Genomic DNA, 20763 nt, shown 5'->3' with positions numbered 1-20763 from the left:
CTTGTTAGAAGAAGTGATGCTGGTCAATTTTGATGAAACTCACTAACACTGGTCTAGAGCTGACAAGGACCATAACCATGACCATAGTCTGGCATACACAAGTTAAATGTTAACACTGTGGCAGATTCAGTACATGAAGACAAACAAGCAAGCATCATGTGTATGTTCATAAATGCATTTATTGTAGACATTTTCAACAATGCTGCAGTACTGCACATGAGGACTGTACGGACCAGCAGCAACACACCTTGCCCAGACAACGGTTGACATACATATAACACTGACAGTAACATACCCATTCAGACGGTAATCACGTGTACACCCCCCATCCCTACCAGGAGGGGACAACTCTGCTCACACAGAGTCAGAATTAACACAGATCAAAGCAGAGAACTTATCAGGAGAAAACTCTGGGCAATAGTTGAGGTATTTGTGATAGATTGAAATATGGGACTCGCACTGAGGATGAAACACTGGAAGATTTTTCAGATTTATGCTCTTTATAAAATAATCTACACCCATCTAAAAATGTTGATCATCAAATTAAAGATGGGTAATTTTTGACATAAAAATCTTGACAGTGGTGCTGTTGAAATTGTAGATAAATCTCCAAAACTGTTGAAACAAGTTTCTAATCTATAGATGACTCAGTCCCAAGCAAGCTGCTATGACTATAATGAAAGGTTAAATGCACAATTGTAGAGAAGTAATGACATGGACAGATTATCTGACAAACACTGCATCTACTTCAGTGTACGCTGCACACTCGCTCCTACTTGACGGATGTATAAAACAGCAAGACAGCACTCTGACAGGGAGAACCGCTGTTGTACAGTCTTCCTCATAAAATAGGGGATATGTTCTCAACATGACAAGCGTCCATCACTAACGCAAGACACAAAACAAACACTGGCAGTGCAGAACAAAATAAGTTCAACATGTACAACAACCAAACCTGAAAAATGTTTAAAACAGTGACTTCATGAACATGTGGGTTAATGTGAGACACAGAGAGGGCCAACAGAACTGGGAAGGTAAAATTCATTGATTCTAAAACCTATACTCTTCAGACAGGCAATGGAACCCAGTGGGAATATAATTTCTGACCTGGCTTCATAACAATATAACTAACAAAGCAAAAATATATATACCTTAACTGTATTAAGCTTAACTGCATTAGCTTATTAATAGAGCAAGTTGAAACAGCCTTCCCCAGTTATTGAAAATATGTAGTATAACTACGTAGGAATAACTCAAATATTCATGACTTTATATTGCATAAGAATTTAATATTTTCAACAGTCAGCGAGTCCTGAGCTCAAAAACAGGATAACTAGAACAGAGAGATCTATGTACGCCACTAAAGATACAACACCTACTTCTCTTCCCTAGTGAAGAGAGCTGAACCGTGATAACATCACCTCGTGTTCCTGTTACCATGCATGCTGCCATCCATCCCAAAAAGCCTGACAGAAAGCAAAACAGACTGTGAGCTGCTGAGATTATGTGACGATGAAGCAGCTGATGCTAGGTGGATTTATATAAGAAAAGTCTACAGTGTATAAAATATGTAATACCTTTTTTGACATGAATGCAACACCATATTTTTGTGAAAGAAAATAAATGGTTCGGGGGAAAAATATCACAAATTTTGACAATTTCTGGGAGGTAACCAAGCCTCGTGTAAGTACCTTTATGTAAATAATACATGCAAACATATAACATAGAAATGTAACATTTACAGATTCTTTGACTTAAGAATTGTCTAAAAGGAAACTTGTCAAAATAAAGGTGAATAAGACTTGCACAAAAAAATGCCCTGTTACCATGGCAAAGACTGAACAACAAATGTCTGCCATCCTAGGCAACAACAATCTAGTTTATCACAGAAAACAATCTCCCAGCCCCTTACATCATACAACCTGGGGATGTTGGTGACATTTTTGCCAACCTCAAGGCAGCGATGTCCAGCCTCTGTATTGCTTTGGTCAAGTAAAAGCCATGTGGACCTTCAAGTGTCATTGTAAAACTAAGGTACCAGCCATGATATCTTATCAAAAGAAAACGGGGACTAAGATTTATATGCCAATAAATTCCATGTCTTCAAAGCAAGTACAAAACTGGAAATAATCCAATAGTCACTTCTTAATAGTTTAATCAATTTTAAAAAAACATCGACATTCTTGGCAAAAATCTCACTTGCATCCTTGGTATGAAATAAAACATGATAAATGATAATGTGTGTATTTTGACAAAATGTGACTTATGGACAAGTGGTAACGACAGACATCAACTACCTAACAACGGGTAACATTGCTCTGCACAGCTCACAACCACGAGGTAACAGTCTCACACACACACCCACACACACACTCACACACACACACAAATGAAAACACAATAGTTCATGCAGCCAATAACCTTCAGAAACACGATGTCATGGTCAGAACAAAACTACATGCAGGTGCACTGAAAATGTTCCAAACACTTGTCGAAGCAAATATGACAATGATCAATACATAAGGTCAGTTAGTAGTTTTATGAAAATTTGTGTCCATATATACATCCTCATGGATGAACGATAAGTTCTTGTTTACAAACCTTTCATCTCAGAAACAGTATGTGATGATAAAATGATGCAATAAAACAAATCTTTAGTATTAAAAATGAAATATGAATATCATTTCTAGGTGATGAAAACATAAAATAAAACAAACATTTAGTTCAGTTGTCATGAAATATAAATACTTTTATTCTTTGAAGACAGAAATATTTTCATTTTCAATATGTTCTTGAATTTTGTCCTCAACTTTTCTGTCCAGGTCACCTGCACATTAAGTTTCACTCTGACCATGAAATGTCAACAGTTATAGTAGAAACAAGCATGCACATTTGTTTCTGCTGTGTGAACGAGACGCACATACATGGTCAGTAACCTGCCTAGTGGTTAACAGCAGAAAGCTACGTATAAATACTTGGCCCGCGGTCTTTTGTACATTCATATATACATGAGGTTTGTACAGGATACAAAAGGTGATGATAGATGATACGTAAGGTACGTATGGTACACTGACCTACACTGGCAATCAGCAGACACTGCGCACATTTCTTCAACAGTAGGACCAACAAGAGAGCATTAGCAAAAACATATACTTCAAACTGGTTATAGCGTAATATAGCAAGTGCTTAAAAAGAGTTAGATGTTTATGATCAAATAGTTTCGGGAAAAGTAATTCACAAATCAACTACTTATATATCACTAACTTTATATAATTTCACCAAAAATAATAATGATATTGATTTACATTTATAATATATATATCTATATACATATGTTTTGAAACATGAGTAAAAATGTGTATGGCCAGCAGAGCGATTTGGCTGTATGCTGGTATAAGTTTCCAAATATCGAAATACAGTGTCAATGTCATCATCAACAGCATTGCTTCAATGCAGGACAAACAGTAACCTGATACAAAGTTTTCAGACCGGCTGATCAGAAAATATATATACGACATGTTGAAATGGGCAATAACTGTGACCAAAACCAAAGAGCACATACATACACAGGTACCACGCTGGTCGATAGAAAAAGTATAGAATAAGGTGCCCTTAGCAGTGCATAATCTGCATTCATACAGACACTGTGAGGAGCTTCTCAAAGTGGTGGTCTATATGGCCCAAGCACACATGGCCCAAATCAGTTCTCAGGCCCAAGCTCACATTTCCCAAATCAAGCTCAAGTGGCCCAAGGTTGAATGGCCTAAATCAAGTCCAATGGGCCCAAGGCAAAGATACACTGCCGAACACATACATTTGATAGGAATTATGGAAGACTTAAAGGTATTCTTTGGTTGCGGATGTTTGGAATAAGCCATAGATGCAATTCATTTTAATTTGGCTGTTACCTAACACACCACACAAATTGGTCTAGGAATCTGACTGCAGTGTACCAATAAACATATTGGACATATAAACCATGTACTCCGTAACATCAAATACGCTGGACTGATCAAACACATTCACTTCAAATAATTGGATGAACACAAATGAAATACTGTTGAGCTGAATTTATGAAAACAAAATGTAGGTGTGATGATAATTTGTTTCTGAAATGAATGAACGGTTGGAGATCTAAGCACGCTGAACACTGTACTGAACCTCAGGTCAAGTTCTACAGACAGGCTACAGAGTGACATCACCCACAACATGGAACAGACTTGTCGTCAGTCATCAGACGTATTATCAGATAGACACGTGTCAGTCAGACATGTCTTGTCAGTCATCAGTCAAGACATGTCTTGTCAGTCATATGTCAGTCATCAGTCAGACATATTATCAGATAGACACGTGCCAGCCAGACATGTCTTGTCAGTAATCAGTCAGACATGTGTAATCAGACACGTGTCATCAGTCAGTCAGACGTGTCATTGGACATGTATTAGTCAGTTGTGTCATCAGTCATCAGACAGGTGTCATCAGTCAGTCGGACGTGTCACCGGACATGTATCAGTCAGTTGTGTAATCAGTCATCAGACACATGTCATCAGTCAGTCAAACATGTCATCGGACATGTATCAGTCAGTTGTGTCATCAGTCATCAGACAGGTGTCATCAGTTAAACATGCCACTTGTCATGCTACATGTGACATCAACACACATAAAATCAGTCAGATCACATATGTATGTGACATCAGCCAACATGAAACAAAAGACTAATGACATCAATCCGACTCTTGACATCATTCAGACACATGACATCAATCAGACTCATGACATCAATCAGACACATGACATCAGACACATGACATCAATCAGACACATGACATCAATCAGACACATGACATCAATCAGACTCATGACATCAATCAGACTCATGACATCAATCAGACACATGACATCAGACACATGACATCAATCCGACTCATGACATCAATCATCAGTCAGACATGTGACTGGCTGAAACAAGTGACACCAGTATCTCATGCATGGAGATGGGATGCAGGGCCTCTACTCTAGTAGCCTGCACACACCACACTGTATCTGTTATCTTGGGAGAACTAACACCACATGGTGTCCACCATCTTCTGAACTTGCATCAATGTAGACATGACCATCTTCGCTTGGACAAGCCATCTGTCATCTTGAGAGAATCCGTGGGACAACATGGAGTCCATTATCAACTCCCCTGCATGTAGATATGACCACTTATAGCCTGCACACACAAACACATCTCTATATTCCAGGGAGAATTGTCCAACTCTTTGGCAACAATCATTTGAAATTAAGCCCACCAGTCCAAGATCTGCAACTTCCAGTAAAACCTTTCTCAGGAAACATCCTCACTTTCCATCAAGAATCTGAAACAGGTCATCTCTATGGCAGAAAGGTTCTGAACACTGCATGCACTGCCCCCCGTTAACTATGTCCTCTCTGTCATAGCACTATTCTGTCCCACCTACCCTCTTGAGGCCTCACATTGGTGTCCGACTAATCACAATCTCCATCCAGTGTGAAGTGTCTCTGTAGCGCTAGCGGTATTAGGATCATCTTGGCACCATGTTGAGCATGGTGTTTGTAAAGAGCTGATCCATCATATGGCTAATGTCAGGGAGTTTGGTAGAATTTGATTTCCTTGTCATCTTTGGACATTGCCTGTGCTTATGGCAGTGCGGTGTGTGAATACACTGATATACACATACACTGCCATGGTGACGACCACGTCCACCTGATCAACATACATATCAACACTCATTCAAACAAACTATCTTTCATTCTTCATATGAGGTGAATTGCTTCCGAAATGAACATTGAATCAACATTGCTACACATTAAGGCGGTGAACCCATCCAACAGACCTCAGAAATGTGCATATAAAACTGCAAAACTAACAGAGTATAACATATAAATATAGCATGCCTTTTCGGCATGAAGTAAATACCCCATAACCCAATGCCCTCACGCACCCCCTCACCCTAATTCCAAAAAAAGACCCCATCTCTCCCCAACTTATTTCTTGCACCAACTTTTAAACCCATAACCAACCAGCCCCTCTCACCCCCATCTTTTTATCCCCCCCCCCCCCCCCCCCCCCCCCCAAATTATCTAAGACCCCCATCCTATAGTATTACCTCCTGGTGGCCTTCCCCTGTTTCCCTTTCGTCCTCTCCTCCCCCCCTCCCCATCCTTTTCGACTGGCCTGAATTGTGTGGAAGAACTGAGGTAACGGTCATGTTTAACAGACTTGGTTTCATCACAACAGAGGGGACAACAAAACTCTACAGATCAGTATGTACAGTCACCCGGTAACATAAAACAGCACATTCAAGCATAAATATTGTAGATATATATACAAAACAAGTCTTTGGTTGCAGATTTTGATGCATATGTTTTGGACATCATAAAAAAGGCCATGAATATAGGCGTAGGTTCATACAACGATACATCTGACTGCATAGTCAGAGAAGATGTTGAGCTTCTAGCTAGGACAGAGTAGATGCCCTCTCTTCCATTAGCCATACCAAGGATCACCTCACAATGTTCTCCGTGAGACACCGGCTGCCTCAACAACGTCGACACATATCATGCTCCTAAACTGTAATGCCCACAAAACCTTCAGAAGGCCAATCAGGGCGAGCAACACACCTCTTCAAGGCATGGTATCATCTTGACAATAATCCTTGTGAAGACTTCCAAGCTTGTAAGGAGATACCCTGGATGCGACTCCCATGAATGGGACCCAGTCAGCCACACAGTGGCTGCAGGAAACTGACAACTAGCCCAGCAGGGGACCCACATCAATTGACTCGGAGTGTGTGTGACTCCATGGGTGCAGCCGAGTCGTAGAGAGTGTCTGTGTCCTGCGTGGGCTCCCCCTGAAGCTGACACTGGTTATTCAGGGTCCCTGCTCCACAGTCACAGAAAAAACGGTCGTGACGTATAAACTCTACCTCATGACCGGCATGGCAGGTTTTGATACAGTTCACACAGATAGCGTTCCTCTCCGTTGTGTTACATGTCCGACATCTGCAAAACAAGAGAAATATTCCGTAAACGATCAACCTGACATTTGACTACTCCCATCATCCAAGCTGACATACAGTGATTTAATTTTAAACATTTGGTCCACTTCAGTATGGTTTCACGCCACCTTTAGCAATTTAATAAATGAGCTTCACACATTGTGCCCATGTGGAGAATCAAACCCGGGTCTTCAGCGTGACAAGAGAATGCTTTAAGCACTAGGCTACCCCACAACCCCTGGGTCCACTTGAAGACAAACAACCCATAATGGTGGTCAGAGGTGAAATAATTACTGTGACTTGGCAAATACAGTTCTTACACAAAAGAAACCATTTGAAGATTTCAAGATTTCATTTAACTGTGGGTGCCTGTTACATCAAGAAACAATAGTAGTTCAAGTCTAAGTCATGAGGGTGTCCTCAGAACACCTTAATACTGATCAATACAGCTCAGATGAGTGAGTTTATTGAAACCAGCACCACTTTACCTGTAGAAGTCATGCATGGGAAAGCTTGTATAGCTGGAGATCTTGTAGAGACACTGGCCGGCACCCACAGCTTTCTCCACCATGTTGTGGTTGCCGCTGATGTTGTTGTCTGAAGCACATACCACAGATGAAGAAGCTTCACTCTCAAGTAATTATCTGATCCCAAGTTACTCGTTAGTTGACACATCCCCAGAGGTTTAAACAAATGTAATTCCTCTCTTAGTTTTTTACTTAAGGCCACTCTCAGCAATATTTCCAGAAATATGGTGGAATGATCATGAAAGTAATTGAGTCTGGACCAGACAAACCTATGACTGATGTTATATGCAACATTGACCCTAAGTAAGGTTGAAGGGGACCAATCATATGCAAGTCATATGTTACACTGTGAAGAAGACAGCTATGACTTCCAACAATTGAAATACAATGACACAGGTAAATGCATACATGAATCCTGCTAACAATATTCAGGAATACACATGGTAATAATATTGATCATTCCTCTGAATTTCACAAGAAATCATGCCACTTTATATGATGAAAGATTTAAACACTGTGATACTATCCAACATATACTTCTGAAAGCAAGCCAAGCAATGGCAGCAGTACAGTATTTGAAATTGCTGGATACCTGAGGCCCTTCAGTTTTGCTGTTATTGCATTAACATGAGACCTCTAAATTGTCCCCTGGGTAAGGAAAGAACACTTTGACTTTTATGCTTACAGGGCTGCAACTTAACCTGAAACACTGACCATGTTTACTAGCTAGAACAGTGAACATAGTCATATACAAGGACACCAAACAAAACCAGGTTGCACCCTGCTCCCATAAAATTATCAAAGTTGAAACAGGCTGGTCACAAATTATTGATGCATTGCTGTAAAATGCAATAGGAACATTCTTGAAGTACCCACAGCCTAACAAAGAATGACAAATTTGAAAAATGCAACCTAGTATTTATGTCTAAATGTACCAAGTGCAAGTCTGACTAACCCTTACTTGTCCACACAAAATCAATCTCAACACAATTCCTCAAAAGTTTGCGTATGCGTATAAAAGGTTGCACTTCTGCATGTTTTATATAGCTTAATCAAGCCCTGGTTATATACCCAACAAAAATATGAACTGTCACGTAAATTTTCAGTCTTAGTGAAGGGGTTCTACTCAAGGCTACTTACAGATCCATCAAGTAGTTGATCACAGAGCGCTTACTAGAGAAGGGCTCAAAGCAGGGTGAAAAGGGTACCCTTAACCATAGCTAGCTAGGTGCCCTAGCACCCAATTGTATCACTGTACCTAATTTTGAAGACTGATATCTTTACCTTTCAGTTTGGGGTTGACTCCACTGGCAAGACACAGGCCTCCAAATTTATTGTTAAAGATCTTGTTCTCTTCTAGTGTGGCTGTGGCATTATTTGTTATCTCGACACCTGCTGCCTGCCCGTCAAAGATACGGTTCCTTCGCAAGATGGGATGGCTCTGTGTACTGATGAGGACGCCAGCCTGGGCGTTGCGGAAGATATCATTCTCTTCCAAGATCCCTGCCATCAGAAAGTTGGTATTCATCATGGTTCTAAATCGACATGCCTACTATTTATTATTTTATAATTTTAAGTGGTTTTTGCCTCTATTGTAAATATTACTGCAATATCAAGAGGACACACGGAATGGACACATTGAACCCATATACGGAATTGAACCTGGGTCTTCAAGTGAATGCTCAAGAGGGCTACCATACCCTACTACCCAAATCATAGGAAATGTGTGAGTGTCGTTTTATGCCACAGTCAACAATTTTCAGCCATATCACAGTATCCTATAAATAATCAAGTCTGGACCAGGCAAACCAGAGACTGAAAACACAAGCCAGGCTGGATACACAATCAGTATGAGGAAACACCAAGACTACGGCCTAGTCTAACCAGATGGTCACTATCTGCCACCAATTCACAAACAGCTTGAGGAATACAAGAACCTATGCTTCCCTGGACATATACACAAAGGTATTCAGGACAGGACAGATGCATACCCTCAAGTGAAATCTGGACCACAACAAGCACTGAATAGATGTTGTAGCGCACTAGTATTCATAAAATTCTATCTGGACTTTTTTGAAGTTATGATACTTGCCTGATAATGTTTGTTTTTAATGCCACACTCGGCTGTACACCAGCTATGACGGTGGCCTTCAAACAAAGCTGGGCCACACAATCAGGTGATTGAAGTTATGAGCAACGATAAATTTCATTGGGATACAATGACATGCAAGTCACGGTGTCTGACCACCTGATCCCTTAAGTCACCTCTTACAACCAGCATAGATTGCTAGGGACATAACCAGGTTGACCTTTACTAACCTGACATCTACCAGGAAATATAAAAGCAGTTACAATATCACAAAATTCTCAGACTTATCCAATATACCTTTCCCGCCATTGAAGATACAGATCCCTCCATCTCGACCATCGTGTATCTTGTTGTGGCGTAGCACTGGGTTGCTGTCGGTCTTGATCCAGATGCCTGCCATGGCATTGTCAAAGATCTCGTTGTTCTCTATCATCCCCAGCCCGCTGTTGTACACCAAGATGCCACCATTCTGGCCTCCCCAAATCTTGTTGCGGCGAATCAGTGGGTTACTCCCAGTCCTAAACAGATAATTCACAACCATTTTTTAGATAATAATAAAATCATAATTCAAACGGCCAAAACATGTGAAATGAAGTAAAAATAATCAACTAGTTCCATATCACACTTCACAATGTTTCTCTTTAAAGTAAACTGAAACAAGGCAAAACTTGAACAGGGCTCACTACTACTTCTGACTTTGACTTCAAATGTTTCTATGTTCAAAACATGAAAAAAGCAATTCTTTCTCGGAAGATCCACTTATCGAAATTAAACTTTGCACTGCACCTCAACTATTAGTACAGAAACTGTACCTCCAATTGGAAAAGTATCCATGACATAGTTCTCAAGTTATATGTCAGACAAATGTTGAAGTTAAAAAAACCTGAAAAATATCCTATTTCTTCAGAAAATCCACATATAAAAATCAGCCTTTGCACTGCACCTCTCCCATTAGTAAAGAAAGTGTTCCTTATTTGAAAAGAAGCCAAGTTATAGGTTTCACAAATTTTGAAGTAAAGTAAAACAAACTTCTACGCTCAAAACATGCAAAAATTTAATATTTTCTCAGAACATCTACATATCAAAATCAAACTTTGCACCTCTTCTATCAGTATGGAAACTGTTCTCTAAATTTGAAAAGAATCCATGGAGTAGTTTTTTAAGTTATAGGTCGCACAAATGTTCAAGTAAAAAGATTCTAATCTAAAAAACGAAAATAGTTGTATTTTTCTAAAAATCCAAATATTGAAAACAAACTTCACTTTGCATATCTCCTATTGGTATAAAAATGTCCATCAAGTTTGAAAAGAATCTATGCAGTAGTTTTCAAGTTATAGGTCGCACACATAAAATGTACTTGGAAGGACGGACGGAATTCCTTGGTCCAACTATATACCCCCACCCTTTAAGGTTGGGGTCAAAATTAACTGGTCTTCATCTAGAACATGTCAACTGGACATGACAAACTGATCCATCAAGTCACATTGTATGACAACATAGTCCAGTGGGGACCTATTCTAGCCCTACATCCCCATGCAGTATGACAAATGAAAAGTGACAGGCAAGAACAAACCTTATCTGTACTCCTGAGTACAAATGGTTGAAGATATCATTGTCCTCTAACACACCATGCCCATTGTCATAGAAGTACACTCCCACCTGGAACAGAGAGTGATAACATGGGGCGGTTAAAGTCAACATCTACATCTAAATACCGGAGTCTTTTTGTCAACCCTCTTCATATGTTTTTCCCAGCGTATTTTGTGTATGGCAATACAAGAGTACACATATACTTCAATGTGACATAACATACCTACCATCCATTTATGCCACATTTATCATGTTTATCAAATGGCAAGTAAGTTTGGGACAGAGGGTTAGAAATACTTATTATTTTCAGAGGTCCATAAAAATTCCATCTACCGTATGGTGAAGGGTAGTCTTTAAGGAAATGTCACTGGTCCTTAATGAATTTTACTAGTCGCGGACCAGCAGATTGTTAATAATGTTTGAACCTTTGGAAAATACTTATCAAACATAACCTTAACCTCTTAAATTAACCTTCAGAAATAAAACAGCCAGAAATAATAAAAGTGCACCTGTTTGCCGCTGTGTATTCTGTTGCGGCGCAGCACGGGGGTACTGCCTGTTGTGATCCACACACCGGCCAAAGTGTTGGCATACACCTCATTCTCCTCAATCAGACCTTGACCTTTCTCATGCTGGTAATACAACAAGCCACCGTCAACAAATGGATAGACAAACAGTGTTGGAACATAAGGATGAGTATCAAGGGACCCTTAGCACTAATGTTTAAACATGTAATGGGTCTTTATTTAAGATACAACAGCAGAAAAACTCAAAGATTTCCCTTATTTCTTAACAATTTACATATATTTTGTTTAACAAAGCACAACTACAACACAAACTAAAATGCAGTAAGCTGTTCTTTTCTCCAATTATATTTCAACAATTCAACTTATTGTTGTAGTTTATATAAACTTTAATGAGTATATATACTTAAGTGTTGAAACAGTGAAGAACAGGGCCCAGTTTGACAAAATGGTCTTAGTGCCAAAAGGCCTTTGTGAAACAAGGCCCTGGATACCGAGATCCGTTTTCCACTCCCGGTTCAATAGCAGAAGACTTACCACATATATTCCACCATGTTGGCCATGATGGATCTTGTTGTGTCTTACAATCGGGTTGCTGTTAGTTCGAATCTGGATACCAGCCAGAGCATTGCCTGGAACAAAATTATTAGCATCATTTACTTCATTACAAAGAGTAATACAGTATTTTCCAGTTATTTCTTTTCCATGTGCATGCTAAAATGTTATTTTCTGTCGACTTACCATAAATATTGTTGTGTTCTATAAGCCCTCGTCCATCCCCAAATATGTACACACCACCCTGATGCCCATTGTAGATTTCATTTTTTCTGAAAAAAGAAAGAGGCTTTTATTGCACAAGGATCTTTATTTAACACAAGATAAAAAAACATGAATACAGACCTGATTTCTGAAGCTCACCCACCCCGAATTAGTTTTGTTAAATAATGGAATAACTTATAAATCAGAAAGCTGCAGCTTGGTATAAACGTTCCTGATTGGCTCCACATACAGCTTAATGTGCCACAGTGGGGAGAAAGACCAAAGTGACTCAGGTTTTACGCAATTACCACTTTGGTAAAACCCATGAGCACAGACATCCATTTAGTGCTGACAAATCAAGAATCACAATCAAGGAAAACCTACTATTTCAACACAGGATTCTGGCACAGAACTCTCCATGGTAAACACTGCACAGTGTAAACACACCAGATTTTATTCTTATTACCTGATTGAATGGAAACTAATGCCCCAAAATAACATTAAACATATGGCCATCATGAAAACCAAACTGACCATTTTTTAGATTATCTGGGGACGGTTACTTCTTCAGACTTCAGAAGTAAAATAAAGACACAAACATAGAGGGATGACACACCATGAAAAGTTTAATTACCACCATTTACCATTACACACTTGTGGATATTTCAAACTAGACTTTTTAGTCTCCCTTGAAGCCTTACCTTATTGTAGGATCACTGTTGGATGTGATCCACACTCCAGCGAAGTTGTTGGAGTGTATTTTGTTCTCGATGAACTGCCCCCTGCCATTTTCATGTACGTAGATGCCCCCGGTTTGGCCATGATGGATCTCACAGCGTACAACTGTGGGGTTGGCCCCTGCCTTCACCTCAAAGCCAGCAATGCGGTTGTTGTGGATATCACAGGAATCAAAGTAACCCTAAAGAGAAAGTCCTCATGTGGTAACCAGTTTGAGTGAGTGAGTTAGGAGATAAACATATTGTGTATCCAATGTAGAGCTAACAAATATGTACAAAGAAAACATTTTGAGGATATTTTGAAATGTACCCATTATCGTTTGTCTGTTTGTTGTTGAACGCAACACTCAGCAATATTTCAGCTATATGACGTCGGTCTGCAAATTATAGAGTCTGGAACAGATAATCCAGTGATTGATATCATGAGCAACGATCCACACAATTGGGATACGATGACATGCATCAACCAAGTCAGCCGATCATGTTAGTCGCTTCTTAGGACAAGCATATTCGCTTATTACAGCAAGCATAGGTTGCTGAAGACCTATTCTATCCTGGATCTTAACAGGTCAAATGTACCCATTATGTCCCACAACAGGTCAAAGGAAAATTCAAATGAAAATGGTAGGGCTGTAACGATTCACCAATACCAACGATGTAATCAATACTGAGGTATACATGATACTTGAATCGTCAGTTTTGAGCTCGTGATATGCTATATATAGAACAGAAATGGATGGGATTAGCTCCCTTAATGGCAGAATCAGCATAGCGCCGCCTATAAGCATGGCAGAACATGAGGATGTGGTGGTAAGAGTGGACACATCTTCCGCATTAGTCATCAGTTCTGGCAAATTTGGGGTTTGGAAAAACATATGCAGATTGTGGCGAGCAGTCAACACATCTCACTATGAAGCAATAGGTTTTCGAGTTGTATATCAGTGGTTTCATCATTTCTTACTATGTATTGTGGTGTATCATACCACCAATGGTATCATCAATCAGTATCGCCCTACATATCGTATCGCAAGATGTCAGGCAATACACAGCTCTACTGGCTGGTTTTGATCACCTGAGGTCTTCAAATTCATACTATAATCAATACTATAATAGGCCAAAAAGAAATATATTTATCTTGACACATGGACCCAAGACTGAAAGTAAGTCATCTGCAATTACTTACCAAGCCGTTATCGAAGGTGAAGACTCCAACATCCCGCCCATGATGTATGTGGTTTCTGCGCATGATGGGGTTGGAATGGTTCTTGACCCAGATACCAGCCAGAGCATTGCCACTGATCTCATTGTCCTCATAAACACCCTGCAATACATGAGGTGTTACTGTTAATTGGCTTGTTCATACCTTTTGTCAAAACGTACAGTAACTTCCAGGGTCTCTTCAATATCTGTGTACATGAAAGTGTATGAAAGCTCCCCTAGTGAGTTCCAGGTTTAAACAGGTGAGTACTTAATGGATCTGGTGATCAGGCTTGGTGACCTGATTCATTTGTGTATCATCCTAGACCATTTATCATTGCTCATAATATCGATCACTGGTTTGTCTGGTCTCAAGTTGCTCATTTACAGACTGCCATCATACAGATGGAATATTGCTGAGTGCAGCACCAAAACTTTAACTGATTCTCACTGAGTATAATACTTGCTAGATCTCACAAATAGTTCTGTCTGCAAAGCGCTGTATAGCAACCTGACATTTATGTATCAATGCACTGTCACAAATAATCACAGGGAGAGTGAACGTGAAAGAGTTGTTTTACATAATCCCATCCTGTACATTGAGTCCAGGCAATGCTGAAGGGACATGACACGGGCACTATAATTAAGATGACACATTGTAACCACTCACTCCTCATCAGTAGTGGTGGCTTACTCTTCACATGCACTCACTCACCTGAGCATAGTCCGTGATGTAGAGGCCAACATTCTCACAGTCCTTGATTAAACAGTGTTTGATTGTCGGGTCCGACCCAGAGCCAGACACACAAACTGCAGCTCCCACTGAAAAGTAACACCAGCACATTACACTTCCAACATGTTTCGAGTTGTAACACCACGTTTGTTATCAAACAGAAGAGCGGCTTTCCACACCTCTAAGTCAACACTTCTGACAAATTTGTATAATGACTGATCTTACCGACAGATGTGCTCTTGATGCGACAGTGGTCGACAGTAGGTGTACAGTTCTCAGCTATCTCCAGTGAGTAATGCCGATGGTGGGGTACGGATGAGGTGATGTCTGGTGTGAACTGGAAGTGAATAATTAGAACAGTTTTATCACCTTAAAAAGATAATGTACATGAATCGGAATGAATAATCTCATACTAATTACAAATGGGAATTTTGCATTCACAGTAGTCATAACTCTGGATATTTATAGAGCCAGTTTCGATACTACTAAGGGGAGATAATCCAAATTACCTCCCCTTGAACAAAAATATCCTGCCTTCTTTGTGCATCAAAAGTCATAAAGTAAGTTCAGCTCTTTCCTATATGTACGGTACCCATTGACACTTTCTTTACTACCTGCATCATTTAACTGGAGCATTATTAATCCAGACCTTAAAGTCACATGATTGATTACAGCTGGAAATTTGCATATAAAGTATTTCATGTTTTCTTCTGTGTTCCAAACCAGACCCATTGTTACATTAATCTGTTTCAAAATCTGTTACTTCTTTATCACAACCCTATCCCACAAACAATGTTAGCACCAATACTGTTGAAAGTTAACATTAAGATAATTTGGTCGAGAAGGTTCTACAGCATTAGAAATTGGCACTAGTCATATAGTCCTTGCCAAACTGACCAATGGTAAAGGTATCTAATAAGGACAAGTAGAAATTTGCCCTTTTTAGGGGTTTTGCTATATGTTATCATTATAAGGACTAGTGGACAAAAACTGTTAGTTTCTAATCCTGTTCTAGATGATTGAAATATCAAAGCACAAAGATAAACAGCAGTGTTAAGTAAGGGCGGTCATTGTGGTTTCTTTAATCAAGTTACCCCACTAAATCCGGTAGTATTAACATTTGAGCGGTGACAAGAACACCTTGACTTTCTTGCTTAATTTAGAACACAGGATTCCACAGCATCTCCAGACTCACACTAACCTTCAACGTGAGGTATCCAAGATACGCTCCCTTAGCACCGTCAACAAACATGACTGTTGATTCACTCTCCCGCTCAATTATCACATGATCCATGACGTTCCCCGGAGCGGCTCCAATGATTGACACTGAGATATCGATGAGGAGGAACTCCCCCTGGTACAGACCAGAGTGAACAAAGATGAGAGGGTTCTCCACCTCCTCTGTGTCCACGTAACTGTACGCCTGCTCTATACATTCAAAACACTGAAACAGATGAACAGTGCAAATGTCAGCAGCGTGACCATGACATTTCAAAGACAAGTACATCATTTTAACATGCTTAGTGAGGCCTTAAATATTTTCCATATGTGTCATCATGTTTTTAACATTAAACCACTACCCTATCAACATGATCAGGGACAGATTAACACTCAGCAGCAAACAATAATCACCCAATGCTTCACTTGTTATCAGCATCTTCATTATGTCAGACAGAGTGTACCTACCATGAGATTTCTTCCTTTTAACCGTTTCCCCCGTGGGTTGTAGAGAGACGCATAACCAGGTCGTACATGGAAGCCACGATACTGTGAAAGCAAAATATAATGACAGATCCTGACTGCTTTAGCCATGTGTCTCCAGTTGTACTTCTATCAGTCTATTAGCATGAGTGGTAAACTAGCATAACATTGTACGAGGAGTCTGTGAGGAGAGAAATCTACTGATAAGGTGAGGAAGGACAAGTATGAGCAAGAAGACACACATGTACAAAAAGTACAATAATCAACCTTACATTTTCATGATAACAACATAAATAGTACTGACATCATAAACGTATAGAAATGTCAGCATACACTTTGTTTGTTTGTTGTTTACCGCACTCAGATATATTTCAAATATATGATGGCGGTCTGTAAATAATTGAGTCTGGACTAGACAATCCAGTGATTGACATCACGAGCATCGATCCATGCAATTGGGATACGATGACATGCATCAACCAAGTCAGCTGACCACCCTATCCCATTAGTCGCCTCTTATGACAAGAATAGTCACATTTTACTGCCAGCATAGGTTGCCTATGAGCTATCTACAGGGGATCTTCACAGGTCGTCAGTATACAGTGTTACACTGACAGGTTATATATATAGCATTTGGAACTGATGAATACTGACCAGTTGTTTAAAGCTCTCTCTCCAGGAGTTCTCATACTCGGAATCAGTTGGGTTGATAAACTTGAAGACTCTTGGTTCAGGGTTGAGCAAGGGATTATCATACTCAAAGACATCTTGGTATAAATTTTTCCTGTAAGAAAGATTCAACATAAAGTGCCAGCAAAGATGATGTTGACAGTTGGTAAGCAAAGTTTACCCGACCCCATCAATTGGACTTAAATGTACATATTTGGAAAACAAATATTTCATAATTTGTCCAAACAAAACAAATGCATGGGTTTATCTTCAACAGTATTCCCATAACACTGACGAAAACACACAAAAAAGCATACAGCAAGTCAATTTAGTGAAGACCTAATACTTTGTTAAACCATTCAAACCTAATGAGGAAAAAAGTGTACGACAGGTAAACTGACAGGCTCTTAGTGATTTATCTAGACCTGGGCATAGGCCAGTATTAAGTCATAAGTCTAAAGCAAATGACAATAGTGAGTGAGCATGGTTTAACGCCGCTTTTAGCAATATTCCAGCAATATCACGGTGGGGGACACCAGAAATGGGCTTCAGACATTGTACCCATGTCGGGAATCGAACCTGGGTCTCCGGCGTGGCGTGCAAACGCTCTAACCACTAGGCTAGCCGACCGCCCGCAAATGACAATAAAGATTCCCAATTTGAAATTCCCTATCATGGGCATTAAGTAAGGAATCCTAAATAAATCCCTTGGGTCTATTTGTCTCTTACAGTGGACCAGCAACAATGTTGTATCCCAAGCTACTTACCAAAGTTCCAGATCATTGGCAATGTCCCTGAAGCGACGACACACCTGTGCCGCAACACAGAGATCCAGCTCTAGCAGGTAGGAAAATATCTTCAGTAACACTTCATCAGGCAGGTCCTCCTGGAGGTATTTGGCTCCCACACCACCTGGCGCACACATTGACTAGCCTTACTATCAACTACATCTAGTAATACATGATCATCACACAATCACAACATAATCATTGCAATCACCCATTAAAATAGTCAAGTTCATGTTTATCATATACCATAGCCTGTGTATATCTTACAACCTCCCCCATCATTCAGTATAGATCACGGACATAATAATACATACCATTTAGTAAATTTGAAAGCTATTGTAGTTTTAGTATGGATTTGTGCAATGAGGAAATTGTGCCAAGTCTCAATTGACAGCAATCTCATTAAAATTAGACGTTAGTTCTTGCTACTCTTAAACAATGATCTGAGGACATGCAATTATGGGTCATGTTAGAACAACCTTTCATTTTGACCATCTATTAGACATTCCAGAATGCTTTTTGTCAAACTATTTTTCAAAACGGCATCTGGAATGGAAGTCGCCAGCTTGAAACTAGCAGGGATAATTTTAGGATGGGGCCTTCTGCTTTTAGCCCCTAAATTTGAAAAAAGGCCCACATTTTCAAAGACAATGGGTCATTTTAGCATGCTGTATGGGAAAGTATGGGTGTACCTCTGGAATATTTAAAATTTACAGATAAGGGCCCATGTCAGAAATTTCCTGGAGTGAACCCTGAACTAGTGCCATGTAGCTCCATAAAATGGCTTTCTGATTGCTGATCAGTAAAAGTTCGTGAAAGATCGTTCTGATATGACAAGTAATGGGATGTCCTCAGATATTTGTTTAGCAGTAGCAAGAACCAAGATCTGATTTTAATGAGACTGCCAGTAAAGGTGTCTGAAGCACAACATGGATCATGCAAATGACCAGATAGGGATTAGAAATTAATTTATTATTCTACTAATTTGCAAAGATTTGCAGATCTTCATGGTTCTGGTCTCAGATTAGAAGACTTCCAATCAATTTCTAATCCTGCAGGTGCACTATTTGTATGCTTTATAATGAGTGCCCCAACAATATAATAAGGGAATCATGGGGCTAAAATAGTAAATATGAAATACATTGTAAACTTGTAAAACACAAACAACCCTAAGATATTGAAAAGGACACAAGGGTTAACACTGTAAAGGTGAGCTTACTTAGATCAGGTGAATCCAACAAGATTATTGGCAGCTACGTCAAGTAAAGTGGACCACTGCCCATGATGATCATTATGATTAATTAAAATAATACTCACCAGTGGGAACTAGTGCAGGATTAACAGCTGCTAGTTTCCGCCGTCGTTTTACGGGAACTACTGCCTTGGTTTCCTTCTTTTCTTCCTTTGTTTGTAAATCAGTAGCTCGTCTTCGACGTAAGTTGTATTTGCCACCATTGCTGTTACTACCACTTGGTCCAGCTTGAATCACCTGAGCTTCTTCCAGAATGTCTGTGTCTGCAAATTGGTAATAAATAAGAAAATCCCTCACATAACTATTTGCCAACTCAGCAGAGACAATGACGAGATCATGGACCCTCCATGCATACTAGTTGTAATAATCAATATTGAGGTTTCTGGTGAATTATCAATAGCGCTCTGTCCCTCTTTCCTATTCTTCTAATGCCATGTAGAGAGGATGTTTTATAATATTCCACAATGACTATTATTTATCCAACATACATGGTATGGGTCTAGTCGCATATTAATTTGCAAAGTCCAATTCTTTCTTCAAAATAGATTATTATCTGCACTGCAGGAAAATGTGTCTACAAGCAAATCGTGTGTGTTATAAATATTCTAAACTAAAACTATGCTGTGCAACTAAAACGGTACATGTAATCCAAAATGCACAAATGGATGGATGGGGTCAAAAGGTTGATCCTTCCGAGTAAAACCGTTTGTGTACATGCTGCTAAATTCGTTATACAAAGTAATATGATAAACTTCCATTCGAGATATCCAATATCATACATATAGGCCTATAATGAAACTAGGTGCATCAAATGTTGCGGAAAAACACACAGCTAACATCAATAAAGCCGTCTGCCTACAAGTCCATGGAGACACTCAGAAATGCGAGACTGTGACAATGACTTTCAGACAGCAAACATTACGTACCAGCACTTCGCCTTTTCCGTTGCACTGGCTTCGATTTTGCCTTCTTTCGGCGCTTCCTGGCATTAAGCCTAGTGGAACGGACCGAAGGGTTGGACATAATAAGCTGATTTACAGTTTATATTGTTTAAATAGATTCCAGTTGAAAAGAAAGAATCATCCATGAGAAGCCATATTGAATTGTTCTATTTTATCACACTGGACCGAAAGCGAATGAAACCGACCCGTTGGGCCCACGTGATACCGTTGTCC

At 39.7% G+C, this 20763-nt stretch overlaps 1 protein-coding gene across 1 annotated transcript; it reads right to left on the bottom strand.

The window, feature by feature from the left end:
• Window positions 1–6121: 6121 nt before the first annotated feature.
• On the bottom strand, window positions 6122–20685 carry LOC139442272 (F-box only protein 11-like). The gene is made up of 18 exons (XM_071223060.1): window positions 20515–20685; window positions 19654–19851; window positions 18316–18460; window positions 17534–17663; window positions 16865–16945; window positions 16380–16622; window positions 15404–15515; window positions 15161–15267; window positions 14432–14569; window positions 13213–13430; window positions 12494–12579; window positions 12290–12384; window positions 11738–11860; window positions 11212–11297; window positions 9936–10156; window positions 8834–9052; window positions 7511–7619; window positions 6122–7026 (listed from the first exon to the last, which is right to left on the bottom strand). The coding sequence occupies exons 1-18, from the start codon at window positions 20609–20611 to the stop codon at window positions 6798–6800; spliced, it is 2637 nt and encodes an 878-aa protein (XP_071079161.1). The 5' UTR covers window positions 20612–20685; the 3' UTR covers window positions 6122–6797.
• Window positions 20686–20763: the final 78 nt, after the last annotated feature.

Source organism: Haliotis cracherodii, unplaced genomic scaffold, assembly GCF_022045235.1.
Source record: "Haliotis cracherodii isolate W230 unplaced genomic scaffold, xgHalCrac1.p SCAF_5, whole genome shotgun sequence".
NCBI classification, from domain to species: Eukaryota; Metazoa; Mollusca; class Gastropoda; order Lepetellida; family Haliotidae; genus Haliotis; species Haliotis cracherodii.
Note: the sequence above shows the minus strand (reverse complement) of the source record. Positions and strands in the feature narration are given on the sequence as shown.

Excerpts from the sequence above, each read along its gene's own strand:
- LOC139442272 (XM_071223060.1), bottom strand. The coding sequence starts at position 20,611 with ATGTCCAACCCTTCGGTCCGTTCCACTAGGCTTAATGCCAGGAAGCGC. Across the intron at positions 18,461-19,653 it reads TCCTGCACTAGTTCCCACTG|GTGGTGTGGGAGCCAAATAC; the intron begins GTGAGTATTATT and ends TGTGTGCGCCAG. Across the intron at positions 12,385-12,493 it reads AGAACACAACAATATTTATG|GCAATGCTCTGGCTGGTATC; the intron begins GTAAGTCGACAG and ends ATTTTGTTCCAG.